At 44.1% G+C, this 14,413-nt stretch overlaps 2 protein-coding genes across 5 annotated transcripts in view; one reads left to right on the top strand and one right to left on the bottom strand.

The window, feature by feature from the left end:
* The window catches only part of LOC102450820 (charged multivesicular body protein 3), a 56,641-nt gene extending 52,432 nt beyond the window's left edge, over window positions 1-4,209 (top strand). For both annotated transcript variants that reach the window (XM_014574586.3, XM_006111619.4), the window contains 2 exons: window positions 597-711; window positions 3,721-4,209. In XM_014574586.3, coding sequence (XP_014430072.1) covers window positions 597-711; window positions 3,721-3,860 — 255 coding nt within the window. In that variant the 3' untranslated portion in view covers window positions 3,861-4,209. The remainder of the gene's footprint in view (window positions 1-596; window positions 712-3,720) is intronic.
* Window positions 2,023-14,413, bottom strand: part of KDM3A (lysine demethylase 3A) — a 66,992-nt gene continuing 54,601 nt past the window's right edge. For all 3 annotated transcript variants that reach the window (XM_006111621.4, XM_075930957.1, XM_025185686.2), the window contains one exon: window positions 2,023-13,696. In XM_006111621.4, the coding sequence (XP_006111683.2) occupies window positions 13,601-13,696 (96 nt within the window). In that variant the 3' untranslated portion in view covers window positions 2,023-13,600. The remainder of the gene's footprint in view (window positions 13,697-14,413) is intronic.

Below are 14,413 nucleotides of genomic sequence, written 5' to 3'. Positions count from 1 at the left end.
AGGTTTTGGAAGGAATCTTTTTGCTTCTCACTACTGTAGTTCCCAACTGATTTTTCTGTGGGGTTAGTGGCCCCCGACCCAAAAAAGATTCCTCATCCCTGCCATAAATAAAGAAAACATTGAAACCTTTTGTGTTGGACATAATATTTCACTTTACTTCAAATGAAGTTTGATCAACTAACATGAGAAAGTTAAAACACTTAATCTGTTTACTTAAATTAAACCATTCTTCCCAGCTGCAGCACTAGCAAAATGGCTCAAGTGTAGTTATGTAATTAAAGGTGAGTTTCCATTAGCAATGGGGTAGTCCGCAGAAAGGTTTGGAGAGGGCAGGGCCTCAAGGAAGGGGTGGGCTCTCAGGGAAGGGATGGGGTAGATCCTGGCTTGCCCTGGCATTTAAAAAGTGATCTTGAGTGTAAAACGGTTGGAGACCGCTGAGTTAGGCTATTATTGGGAGCAAAGCTGAATCTTTTGATAGGCATGATTGTGGCAGGCATAAACCAGACAATTATGAAATTTCCTTAAAGTGCTGTGCTCCTTGCTGGGTCACTAATAAGTCTCAGAAATTGGATTTGTTACCTTCTGTTTCCATATAGGCTGGTATCATAGAAGACATGTTAGAGGATACTTTTGAAGGTATGGAAGACCAGGAGGAAATGGAAGAGGAAGCAGAGATGGAAATTGATAAAATACTGTTTGAGATTACAGCTGGTAAGTGCATGAATCTGATACACAAATGTGTTATGAGGACTGAGAATGTGGTCCTGTTCTCAGTGTATCAAATGGCAATATTCATTGATTCCTATTACACAATTAGATCCTCTGTATTACCTTACATATATGTCTGGGGAACCAATTCTACAAAGTGTTGAATACCCTTAGCTTTAGTGGCAGTAGGGAGTGGTCAGTATTTTACTAGATGGGGCCTGCAGCAATGGAACAGAAGTTCTCTATCTGCTAATCATAAATACTGAGGCGGGAAAGAACTGGTTAGGGTAGTTCCAAAAACCTCATAGATAAAATAAGGCAATAACCTGACATAGGTTAAAATGTCAGTTTCCTTTGGCACTAATAACCCCTTAAACCAGAATTTTGAAAGTCTTGGTTGATACTGTGCACTTACTTTGTTTCTCATTTTGTACAGTAATAATAGCAGACACTGTAGCTTTAGATTCTATTCTAGCCTGGGTTACAGGATGCTACCATATTTGGGCTAAACACACTTCAGTTTAACCATTTCCCCCAGGTTTTGAAAAACAGAAATCTCTATTGGATCTCACATAACATAAACACCACCCAAAAAACTGACTCTGAACTAATTGGCTACGTCTACACTGGCATGATTTTCTGCAAATGCTTTTAACAGAAAAGTTTTCCGTTAAAAGCGTTTGCAGAAAAGAGCGTCTAGATTGGCACGGACGCTTTTCCGCAAAAGCACTTTTTGCAGAAAAGCGTCCGTGGCCAATCTAGACGCGCTTTTGCGCAAAAAATCCCCGATCGCTATTTTCGCGATTGGGGCTTTTTTGCGTGAAACAAATCTGAGCTGTCTACACTGGCCCTTTTGCGCAAAAGCTTTGCACAAAAGGGACTTTTGCCCGAATGGGAGCAGCATAGTATTTCCGCAAGAAGCACTGATTTCAGACAGTAGGAAGTCAGTGTTCTTGCGGAAATTCAAGTGGCCAGTGTAGACAGCTGGCAAGTTTTTTGAACTTGCCAGTCTAGACATAGCCCTTGAGTGTGTCCCTTTAAGTAAAATCTAGCCTGAATAATTGGAAAATCTTCCAAATTAACTGTGAGAACTTGTGAAAGTGCTTTGAATATAAAATATTGATTCAGAGGATTTTGACTGTAGACTATTATCTGAAGGGCTATAGGGAAGCTGGAAGTCCTGCAAGTCCCAGCCTTCTTACTGGCCAGGCCCTCTGGTGAATTAGGTGCCCGGCTCCATGCTTTGCTGTATCTCCTGTTCCCACACCCCTCCTTTTGGGTTCTCTTTCCCTGCCTCACATTTCTTTTCTTAAAAAAAAAAAAAAAAAAACAACTCTTGACCACTCTGCTCACTTACCAGAAGAGGCATAATTCTCTCCAGCACTTGGGTTTATGGATTGAGCTCATAGACGGTGTCATTGATTAGCACTGTGGGAAGAAAAGTGAAGCTGCTCTGTATCTAGGAGCTCTTCCCATTCACAAATATTAAGAGTCTGAGGAATAAAACAGAAAGGCAAGGTACTTTCAGTCTGCTTTACCTGCAGCCCCAGAAAGGTAGGGAGCAGGTCGCTCTAGTGTCCTGACATGAGTCTTCCTCTCTCTTTCCCCAAGGCCCTTGTAGTTAGAATACAGTGCTGTAATAGACCAGGGATTCTCACCATTTTTCCTTCTGAGTCTCTCTTCCTCCTCCTCTTTCCCCACTATAAAAATTCCATGGCCCACCTGTGCCATAACTGGTTTCCTGGACATAAAAGCCAAGGCCGGCATAGGAGGTAGCAAGCAGGGCAGTTAACTGGAGCCCCACAAAACTACAATGCTCATCTTTCAGCTTCAGCCCTGGTGGCAGGGCTCAGAACTTGGACTTCAGCCCCATGCGCTCGGGCTTTGGCTTTCCACCCTGGGCCCCAGGAAATCTGACGCTGGTCCTATGTGGCAGACTCCCTTGAAATCTGTTTGTGACCTTCCAGGAAGCCCTGGAGCACTCGCAGCAACATCTCTCGAAGAACCACCATTGCACTAGACCAAGGCTCTACAACCTTTAAGAACAAGATCACCTTTTGAATTTAAGAGCAATCCAAGATCTATCTCAAAATATAAATACTCCTGCCCTGCCTCCTTCCCGCCCCTCCTCCAAGGCTCTGTCCCTGTTCACTCCATCTGCCCTCTCTTGCTCAGCCTCACCCACTTTAATCAGGCTAGGGCAGAGGGTTGGGGTGCAGGCTTTGGTCTTGGATTAAGGGATCTGGAGTGCGAGAGGGGCTTTGCTCTTGGGGCAGGCAGTTGGGGAGTAGAAGGGGATTCTAGGTGCAGGCTCTGGAACAGTGTTTGGATGCTCAAGGCTAGGTGTATAGAGGGGTTCATGATTTGGGCTCTAGCTGGACCCTGCTTACCTCAGTTGGCTCTGTGTGGTGGTGCAATGAGGCTAAGGCAGGCTCACCCCTGCCCTGGCTCTGTACCACTCAACAGCAGCCAACAAACTCAATCCCATGTCCTGTTGTACCCCCTCTCTGCTCTGTGGAGAAAGGATACAGAGTGGGAGAGGGGGCACCTTGACATCAACACTCTTCTTCTCCCTACCCTGCCCTGCCCTGCCCAGCAAGCAGGAGGCTCACCAGGGGAGAGAGGCAGCTCCAAGGCAAAGGGCAGGAGATGAGCAGCAGGGGGAGGGGCAGCTGAAATGCTGGTACTTGATAGCCTCTTGGCCAAACCAGTCAGGATACCCTCAGAAGCGCCATGATCTACCAGTAGATCCTGATCATCTGGTTGGTGACCAATGCACTAGACAATTTAAATGGGCAAAATATTGTAAGGTACATGCTAGGAACTAGTTATTGCTTAGATGACCTAATCACTTCTCTCCAAATTTCCAATGTACTGTATCAGCCAGACATCAGTGGCAGTTCTATTATTTTTAAACCTCCAAAATGTGCAGCGACACAACAAACTTGTCCATTTGTTAAGTACAGGCCACCGACTGATTAATTATGTTTATGGACTTTATCTTGTTTGCAGGGGCATTGGGTAAAGCACCTAGCAAAGTTACAGATGCTCTTCCAGAACCAGAACCCATAGGGGCTGTTGGTGTAGTGGATGAAGAAGAGGAAGAAGATATTGAAGCAATGCAGTCACGGTTAGCTACACTCCGTAGCTAGACACTAAGTTCACCTGTACAGATGGGGGGGGTTTATTGCACTCCAGGATGTTCTGTCCCTCCTATAAAATGTAAAACTTTGTGAAAATACTTCCTGTAATATACAATTTTCTTTTGGATTGTGTTCTATAAGGTTATTTTTGCCATTTTTCTGTTAATCTTTTACAGATAATGTAGGCTATAGGGAAATGGTTGGTGTAATGTATTTTCAAATATAAAATATTCTTTGCAGCAAGTTAGGATCTTTGCTTTAAAATACCTGTAATGGCTTAAGCTGCTACCAAAAAAAAGTGTCTGTACATTTTTCTGAAACACTACAAGTGGATTTTAATAAACTTGATTTAACATTTGCTCCTCTTGAGCATTTAGCATGCATCTTATTTTCAGTGTCTAGCCTTGGTGCGTATTCAAGCTGATAACAATGGTGAAGAAAGGGAAATTTTGTTCAATGTTCAGTCTACATGGAAGCATTATTTTCTGTGATGAAGCTGTTTCTATCATCCCCTTTATCCAAATATAATGCATTTTACACATACAGACTAAGCCACCCCTCCCTTGCACAAACTGGAAACCTGAGAAGCAGAGAACACTGGACTACAGTTGTAATAAGCCTATGCTTAAGGCAGCCTCTTCCATCTTATTGTTTGATTTTAACAAGTGTTATTGAAGCATGTTTTTCTACCATCTCTTACAAAGCCCTTTTCAGCAAACCCTTTGCATGGTATTTCTTCAGAAATGGGACTGGTGCTTGATAAAAGGATGAGCCCTGCTCCCAGGGAGGATTGCTACTCCTGTTACGAATGTAAGAAACTGATAAAGGAATTGCTATTTTTAAGGAAGTGGGTATTGAATACAGAACCATGCATGGCTGAGAGGAGAATGCATCAGTCTGTATGGGCCCTAGGGCATTGCTGAGTCTCCTCCTAGCTAAATTCTCTAAGTTGCATGGCCCACTCAAGACTGCAGTGGGGAGGGATGTCTTGCCCCAAGCCCTGAAGTTGCTGGGGCAGACATGCCTCTGGCCACTGGTCCCAAGTTGAAACTGCCAGCTAGAAGACAGGCACCCCTCTCCCACCTGTGGCTGCTGGAGCTGTGGAGAGAGGTCTCACCTGGCCCAAAGCTGCTGAGATGGAGAGGGCTGGGGAGAAGGGAGTCCTTTCTCCTCAGGGCAGGTGGCACCCTAAATCCTTCAGCCTCACCCTGTGCCCTAATTCCCTCATTGTTGCCTGAATTTCAGGGATTTGTATTAGATTTTTCTGGTACACAGAGGTGGTAAGGGCTTCTGGGCACAGCTGCCAGGCCAGGCATGCCTGGTGAGGGAACCTGGTGCAAAGAGCAGCAGGGGGTCTGTAGTTAGGCCAAGGCTGGGGGGGATAGCAGTGGCAAGGGGACCAGGAATGGCCACCTCCGGTCCAGCAAAATCCCTTATCCAGGAGTGGTCAGGTGCTGGACCAAGGAGGTCCCCAACCTGTACCTGTGGTTGGCAGATGCATCTTCTGGTGCCACCCATGGGATGGTGCCACCCCAACCTACCTCAGCTCCTTTGCACTAGAATCAAAGACTGGAGTCTCCAAGCAGAGAGGCTGGATTGAGAGAGCTAGGAAACTTATTCAGAAATTTGGTTGCAAGCATCAGAATCCACCAAGGAAGAGCTTAAAGTTGACATTGTAGAAGACAGTCTAGTGGTAAAGAGGCCTCTACAGTGGGATGAGCTATGTAAGGTTATAGCCTCAAAGCTTTCAGATAACGAGTCCAATGCCACAACTGGTTTTCTGCCTAGCCAGTAGATTAAAAGCCAGGACTGGCACTAGGGTACAGCAAGCAGGAGCCCAAGGAGCTAAGTTGCTCAGGCTTTGGCTTCAGAGCCACAGGGCAGGGTTCAAGCTTCAGCTTTGGTCCTATCCAGTAGGGCACAGGCTGCTGCTTTCTGCCCTGGACCCTATTGACTAACACAGGCTGTGCTCTCTGGTTTAGTTTGGCAGACCCCCTGAAACCTGCTTGCATCCCCCTATGGGCTTCACCCCCCTGGCTGAGAACCACTGCAACAAACTATAGGAGCACTTACCTGTTGGACAGTTTTGTTTTCTGAGGGGGGGAAAAAAAGAGGATACTGCCTTCTTTTAAAGACAGCTGAACTACATTATGTACCCTGGGAGTTGATACCTCAGCACTAAAGCAGTGTCTCAACCCCACCAGCAGCATTTCCAGTGGTATTTCTGGCAGGCATCGTCTCCAGTAAGAGTGCAAGACTTCTCCAGGGAGACAGATCTAATCCAATTTGAACCCATCAGCCATTCCTCTGTAAGCTTTAAGCAAGCAGCCAGTTTGACTAACAGTATTACAGTTGTGACCATCCCACACATATAGCCTCCATTTGAAGACAGGCTCTCTCACTTTTAGTGCTTGGGAAGCAATAGCTGTGAGAGCCTGTCTCACAGCCATATCTTGAATACTGCATACAGATGTGGTTGCTTTATCTCAAAAAAAGATAGGCATTGGAAAATGTTCAGAAAAGGGCAACAAAACTGATGAGGGAGTTGGAAGAGGTCCCATATGAAGAGAGATTAGAAAGACTTGGACTTTTCATCTTAGAAAAGAGGAGAATAAGGGGGGATATGACAGATCTATAAAATTATGATTATTGTGCAAAAAGTCAATAAGGAAAAGTTATTTACTTATTCCTGCGATAAAAGAACTAGGGTTCACCAAATGAAATTAATAGGCAGCATGTTTAAAACAAACAAGAGGAAGTTTTTCTTCCGTCAGTGCACAGTCAACCTGTGGAACTCTTTGCCAGAGGATGCAGTGAAGGCTAGAACTTTAACAGGGTTCAAAAAAGAGCTAGATAAATTCATGGAGGTTAGGTCCATCAATGGCTATTAGCCAGGATGGGTCGGAATGGTATCCCTACCTTCTGTTTCTGTGGAGGTGGGTGGGAGGGATCATGTGAGGATTACCTGTTGTGATCCCTCCCATCTGGTATTGGCCATTGTCAGCAGACAGGATACTGGGCTAGATGGACCTTTGGTCTGACCCAGTATGGCCATTCTTATGTTCTCTTACAAGTCCCTGCACTGTCAGCAGTTCCAGGAAAAGATTCTACTCTCAGTACTTTCTAATCCTAATTCAAAAGCAAAATCAGACCCATTCTGTACCTTTGAGGTCTCTACAAATGTATCCAGATATCAGCTTCCATACAGTGGCAACAGTGCTTACTTACCTTTAAGTGAAGGTGCTTAAGAGATCTTTGGTCCCTGAAACACAGAGGGTTAGATACATGCACCCAGAACTTTTCAAAGCAATACTGCTCAGCAGTTTGTGCCTTAGCCAAAGTATTGTCTCAGTTTTGTCGAATGTGAGACAGGACAGAGCCCACTATCCATGTCTCCAATTCCTACTCTGCAGAGGGAAAGGATAGGACTGGAATAGACATAAGGACCCTGTATCTTAAAGAACTTACAGGTAAGCAACCTCTTTAAGTGATAATCCATGTTGTATTCCACTGGAAGTAGCTGACAAATAGTACATGGAAAGGAGGGGGATGCAAGGAAAATTGCAGAACCATCAAATAGAGAATCCATGTGTAAAATGAGGTATGTCACAATCACATACCAAAGTAAAGACAGAAAAAGGTGTGTTGCCAAACTTCACATCACTGCCTTATATCTGTCAAGGGGCACATCATGGAGCAAAGCTGTGGTCAATATTTGTGCACTCATGGAGTAGGCTCATTTCCCATCTACGGGAGAACACCCTCACAGGGCTAGGAAATAATGGGAATAGAATTCCCTGCCCCTCAATTCCGGAGGAGTCTTGTCCACTGCCCCCAGGGCAAGGAGCAACTCTAATGCCTGAATAAGGGGCTGCTGGTGAGAAGAGTCCCTGAAGAGGGACAAGGAAGGGGGTGAGAGGGATGGGCAGAAAGGAGCAGAATTGCAGAAAAGATCCCACTTCCTGTGCAAACACAACAGGGCTATGTCTAGACTGGCATGATTTTCCAGAAATGCTTTTAATGGAAAAGTTTTCCGTTAAAAGCATTTTCGGAAAAGAGCATCTAGATTTGCAGAAAAGCGTCCGTGCCAAAGCACTTTTTGCAGAAAAGTGTCCGTGCCAATCTAGATGCGCTTTTGCGCAAAAAAGGCCCGATCGCCATTTTCGCAATCGGGGCTTTTTTGCGCAAAACAAATCTCAGTTTTCTACACTGGCCCTTTTGTGCAAAAGTTTTGCACAAAAGGGACTTTTGCTCGAACAGGAGCAGCATAGTATTTCCGCAAAAAGCACTGATTTCTTACAGTAGGAAGTCAGTGCTTTTGCGGAAATTCAAGCAACCAGTGTAGACAGCTGGCAAGTTTTTCCGGAAAAGCGGATGATTTTCTGGAAAAACTGGCCAGTCTAAACACAGCCCAGCAGTTTGATATTACTTGGGACATGCATGGTAGAAGTGGGATAAACAATCCTGGAAACAGGGCTGTGGATCTGATATAGTCTGATATATTGTTCCTGGGCACACCTTCAGAGGGCCTGCTTGGAGGCTGAAGGTGTGTGCCTGGCCCTGTGAAAACAAATAGTCTTAATGAGTGACAGTACCACTTGGGAAGGACCTTCTAGGACCAGAACGCTGTCCTTGGGTCTTCCTGTTCCACCATCTCTTTGGCTTGTAGGTCCATGCTAAGCAACACTTTGCAGAGCAGGTCCTGGTGGGCACAGCTATCTATGGGTGATGGTCTTGAGGCTGCAGTCCCTGCCACTGCCTCATCCAGGGAAAAGCGAGGAGAACTTGTAAGCAAGCCACTTTCATTTCTGGCGACCGTCACAGGTAGTAAGAATGAATTGAGGGAGGGGGAGGGCTGGCAGGGTCATACATTGAGCGCCATGGAGTACTACTCCAGCAGGCTCCATAGTCAATCCAAGAGGAGTGGATAGAAAAACTTAGGCAACTGTTCATGTGGTGCGCATACACCCCCAAATGGAATTTGTGAACAAGCGTTCTAAGAAATAATTGGAATAGAATCCTGTGCCCCAAAAGGCTACAGGGATTGACTCCGTTGCACCTCTTTGTAGGAGGAAGTCCCTCTCTAAGGTAAGAATGTTGTCATAAGAGAGATCTCAGCTGGAGGCAGGGGGTAAGTGAGGAGGTCAAGATGGGAGAGGTCATCAATACTGTGTAGCTGTGCTGAATGGCAACCAAGACCCACTTGTTTGTTTTAGCTTTCCAAGCTAGTAGAAAGTTTCAGACAATCCATGGAAGACAGGAGTGCTGCTATATGGATCGACTGATGGATCTCTAGCCTCACTCAAAACTGTTTTCTCTATGACTGTGTTGTGCAAAGGGTTATACTGCCGTAACAGCTGGATGGGCTCTGTGTATTTTGGGGCACTTTTAAGGAGGTTTGTAGGCTTGCTGGTGGCAGAAGTGAGATGTTCTATTGCATTGGGCTGGCAGTAGGTGATAAAATTCCTGTTTGGTACCAGTGAATGTGCATGAAGAATTGTAAGGCGGCTCTTGAATCAGTGCATAATGAATCAATGGTTTTCAGGTTGAAGAGGTGTGATTGGTCAAAGGGAAGACCCTCATTTTTATCTGCACCTAAAGATTGTAACCAGGATCCTTGCCTCATGATAATTCTTGTCACCAACATACACATGGGCATAGCTGCTCAATCAACTGCAGCTTGAACTGTAGACCTGGCAACAAACTTGCCTTCCTGTAGAACTGCCTGGAATCAAGTATGATCCTGCTGAGTACCTTAATCAGCAACTTTGACACAGACACCATTTTATAAGATTGATTTGGTACTGATGGCCAAGTATTTTAGAGATCCAGAACTGTAGTCCAGCCAGCAGGACCTTTTGACCTATTGGGTCCTCTCAGATTATCCCTGTCCACTGGAGTGGAGCATGGGTGGTGTGTTTGGCCCACTTTGATGCAGCCTGTATTACTAAGAAGTAGGGATATGAATAGCTACCAGTTAGCATCACCTTTAACTGGGTCTCCAGGAACTAGGACCAGGCAGCCTGCCCCAGTGCGGTGGCTGGAAGCAGGAGTCCTGCCTGGGCTCCCTCGTAGTCAGGTAACTGGTTAAAGTCACAGTGAACTGATTAATCAAGATTTTACATTCCTACTAAAGGAGTTAGGTAGAGTGTGTAAAAATAAAAATTCGGAACCTCTGGGACAGGGCGCACAGTACCTTTTCCCAGCCCCCTTTAAGGTCAGTACACATGTGGCTGAAGTGCCATACGGGGCATGTTATTTGGAAAATGGCATCAGTTTGATAAGGTCAGTCTTACTGGTGCTGATGTGGGTTGAATCTCTAGTAGCTGGTGCTGATTAAAGAGCATTGGCTATTTTCCATAGAAATTCTTGAAACTGATGATTGTCGTCAGGCTAGAAGGAAGGTGTCTGACAGTTGAATCTGGAGATAACTACGGCAATCTCTCCAGATGCACCAAACTATTTCTGAATGTTTACCAGATGAAGAGTGAATTGGTGAAATGAGAGTTCTCAGCCATATGAGACTTTTCAGAAGGTGAATACTGGGGCCATGAACTCTAAATATGGCCAACCTGGTTGGTCTAACTGCTGTTGTACTTGGGTTGAAGGAGGCGGCTATCAGCTTTAACAAGGCAAAGGAGGAAATTGCCACAGAGCCCTCATAACCCTGTAATAGTCATGTTTCGAAATGGATGTTCAGCAGTCTACCTCTTCCAGGTCCTTGGATTGAGGGAGTTAAGAGTCTTGTGTGAATTGCAATACTGATGGAAAAGTTGAAAAGGGATATGTTCGAGAGAGATGACCAGCAGGAGTTAGATGTAACAGAGGAATTGGAGACCTCTGCACAGACAAATGCACTGGCACATAAAGAGATCTACTCTTTTCAGGGAAAACTAAGAGGGTTGGGTGTGGTTCCAGTTCTCCCTGGAGTCAATGGTATCTAGTCTATTAGCAGGACTGGAACTGGTAAAAGCATCTGTCTCAGGACTGATAATTCCTAGGAATCCACCAGAGCCAAGAAGAGGCACCAGGACCAGCACAGCAAGAACACAATGTGGAGGAGCTATGTGCTCTGTAGCTGGAACTGGTGGACACTGCACCATCCTTCTTGGATTAAGAGAGACTTACTGACATACACCCCCACCCCCGCTATGGGGTTGGTAGCACTGGTACCAGGGGATCAGGACAGAGGCTCTATGGTAGGGGGAGTGCTCAGACAGATGTCTGAGGAGAAGTCTCCCATGCAGGATCCAACTTTGACCTTTCCCTGTACAAGCAAGGAAGAAGAGGCAGAGACTGCACCAGGAGGTTGAGAGAGCTTCCCCCAAACAGTATAAACATTGTTGGTATTAGTAGTTGATGGAAAATGAGTGTGGTCAGGCAGCACAAACTTTGAATCCCAGCATCTTTGGAATAATCCACTACTCTGACAAGAGAGTGGGGGGGGGGGGGGGGAATTGTTTGGCAGGGAAAATTGCTGAGGTAATGCCACAAATCCTACTAAGCAATACTACTTTGAAAAAAGCTCCATCTCCACACACATGCGCCCTCACCCTCAGAGGAATACAATAGGAACCACCACTCAAAGAATTTTAGTTACAAATTCTTCACACACTAGTCCATGACTGGTTTGTTGCTATTAATCTTCAGTATGCCTATTTTTGTGTGGCAATTCTCCTGAGCTACACGAAGTTTCAAATATAAGCCTCATCAGCCTACAGTTCTCATCTTCGGCCTGTTTACTATCTGTGTGAGACAGTAGCAGCAGCTTCTCATATGCTTAGCCTGGCAAGATAACATGCAAGTCCAAAGAATAATTCCTCCATGTCCACTTTGTTTAATCTCAGAATGGGACTAATAGAACTAATATTGACTTTGCCTTGCTCAAACACACAGAAAAATTAAGTGTAGTATAGCTTTACAAGACTTAAATTTAAGTTTGTCTTTCGAGGCTTGTGCACGTTTTTGGTAGTCTGCTGGATTAAATCTGTTTTCTGTAGAATTCCTTTTTGATTTCCAGGTCATTAAAATGTTCCTGATGCAATCACAGTGGCCTCTTACTGTAACACTTCTTAGCTTTCCTTGCAGCAGGTTAGTTTACTGTTTTGTCCAACATTATCTCTCAGAGAAACTGTCAGCTATCCTGCACACTTTTTTCCCCTTAAGGTCACATGGCAAGAAAAAACTACCAGTCTGAGTTCGTTAAAATAATTGTTTAAAGTCCATTTTCTTGGTCTCTTTTTCATATTTTTTTTCAATACACTCAGGATATTTGTCATTTAATGATCACCTCAGTGCCTAGGATACATGTGCATCAAAACTGGAAAATAAATAAAAATATATACACACTGACATGCACTCAAAGATAAAAAAGTCTTGAGATGTACTTGTAGCTCATATTCCAAAGAGTTTACAATCAGAGATTAAAACAGGTAGGGAAAGGGATCCAGTACAGAGACAGAGATCAGGGTGACAATAAGTATTAGTTCTGTATTTTTTTTCCCTACCGGCAAAAAAGCCTGCTGGCAGAAGATGCAGAGTGAAAAAAGAGTTAATGGACAAGACAATGAGAGCCTTAGTAGAGAAGCATTATAAATAGTGAGGTGGGATACCTGAAGGTCAAGCAATGCATAGCAGAAGCCCAAAGCCTGAGCACCAGCCCAAGCTGGCTGGCATGAGCCAGCTGCAGGTACTTTGCTGTGTGAACAAATCCCATGAGGCTTTTAAAACACAGCCTTGAAAACCATGTTATGATCTAGAGTGCGACAAACATTCAGATATGCTAATGCAAAGACTGCAGTAATAATATTTGAATGAGAACTTAAGTGTAGTTCTAATCAAACTTCAGTGAACCAAGATTGTACAAGTGATATTAAATTCATTTTAATTTCCAGTTGGTCAGGCTATTTGTTCAGACATCTTTTTTAAACACAAGGTAGCAGTTTCTACACTGAAACACCTTGCTTTTGTATGCATTTTTGTTTTTAACTTAATAGCACTGTAACAAGTAGTCAGTTTAGAGGGTCAACAGAAGAGAGGTTGGAAAAGGAACACTTTTAAAAACAAAATTAAGTGCTATATGTAGTGTATTCACTATTAGAATACAGTTACAGAAGAGTGCAAATAGTTTAAACTGTAAATCAGTTTCAATATGGGAATTTAATGAAAAATGCCCTTTTCATTTGACATTTAGAAATGTAAATACATTTAACTGAAGATGGTTAATCCCCATCCTTGTCAATGTACACTACTAGTTTTAATACTATTTTTATGCTAGTTCTGTGTTAATGTAAAAACATAAGAACTGCATTCTCAGTACATTTAATGTTGGCTATTAAATCAAAATTTCACACTCCTCCCTCTCTCCCCCCCACCCAAAGCAAATTACAAAAACTGATGAGCTTTGCATCATATCTTGATTAACATTTTTCAAATGAATCATTTGGAAATTTCCAGTGTACATCTTTTTCAGAGTAAGGTCTACAGGAGGTATCTTTATACGGCTTAGAGAATTTCTCCTTATAAAGTTCTATTGCAAATAAGCATTCACAGTATGCCAGAGTCTGTTAATATTACTACATACACCATCTCAGGTTTGTAAACATTAGACAAATACATAGAACAAAGTACCATGATCCTCTGGTACCGCTGAAAGGAAGATGAGGTAACATTCATAAATCTCAGCATCCACAGATCTTGATGGAATAGTTTAAACTGCTGCTGACATTTTTCAGTTTCATAGTTCACCATTAAGGCTTTCCACTTGACTGTTTGCTAAGGCTGGATTCATTAGCTCTCAATATCCCAACTGCATCTTTAACAGCATGGTATATAACATTCTTCACCTAGGAGGAAACAAGAAGTCAGACACTTTAAATGGGCAAAAATAAAGCACTTTTCTACATTTAGATTTCTGTAAAGTAGAAAGGCTTTGATATTTTCCAAACAAAGAGGCATTAATGAACTAAAACCATGTTGAAATCTGCACATTCATGGTTTCAACGAAATTGAAGACTGGAATATATTCTACATACAGTACACTTCTGATAAAGGGGGCATATTCCCAACCCAGTTGCTCTCCCCTCCCCTTTCCTCCCCCAGAGCCAGACACTGCCCCTCCCTGTTGTAACCCAGTCCCTCTTCTCCCCCAACCTTATTTCTGGGTCCTGAAGCAGCTGCCTGTGCTCAGCGGCTGGCTGCTAGCATGTGCAGGCTGGATGCTATGTGCTCTGGGGACTGTGAGCGGAACGGTGCAGCCGCGCGCGCATGCAGCTCATAGCAGCCTGGCAGTGAAAGTGGCTGACCAGACTATTGGATCCTGGACAATTGGAGTTTTACTGTAAAGTATGGAGCTTTATATTGATGTGTGCAATTAAGTGAGGTATGACATAAGGTGTCGATGGCTACCTGATGCCAGGTCTACACTGGCAGAGAAGGGGGATGGGGGGTGAGAGGAAATCGATGCAAGATACACAACTCCAGCTAAGTGAATTGCATAGCTGGAGTCTACATACCTTACACTGATTTTCTGGGGCAGTACTTGACTGGAGATACCTACACAG

The sequence above is a fragment of the Pelodiscus sinensis genome, chromosome 5 (genome assembly GCF_049634645.1).
Source record: "Pelodiscus sinensis isolate JC-2024 chromosome 5, ASM4963464v1, whole genome shotgun sequence".
Classification (NCBI taxonomy): domain Eukaryota; kingdom Metazoa; phylum Chordata; order Testudines; family Trionychidae; genus Pelodiscus; species Pelodiscus sinensis.
This window is presented reverse-complemented; position numbering and strand designations above follow the sequence as displayed.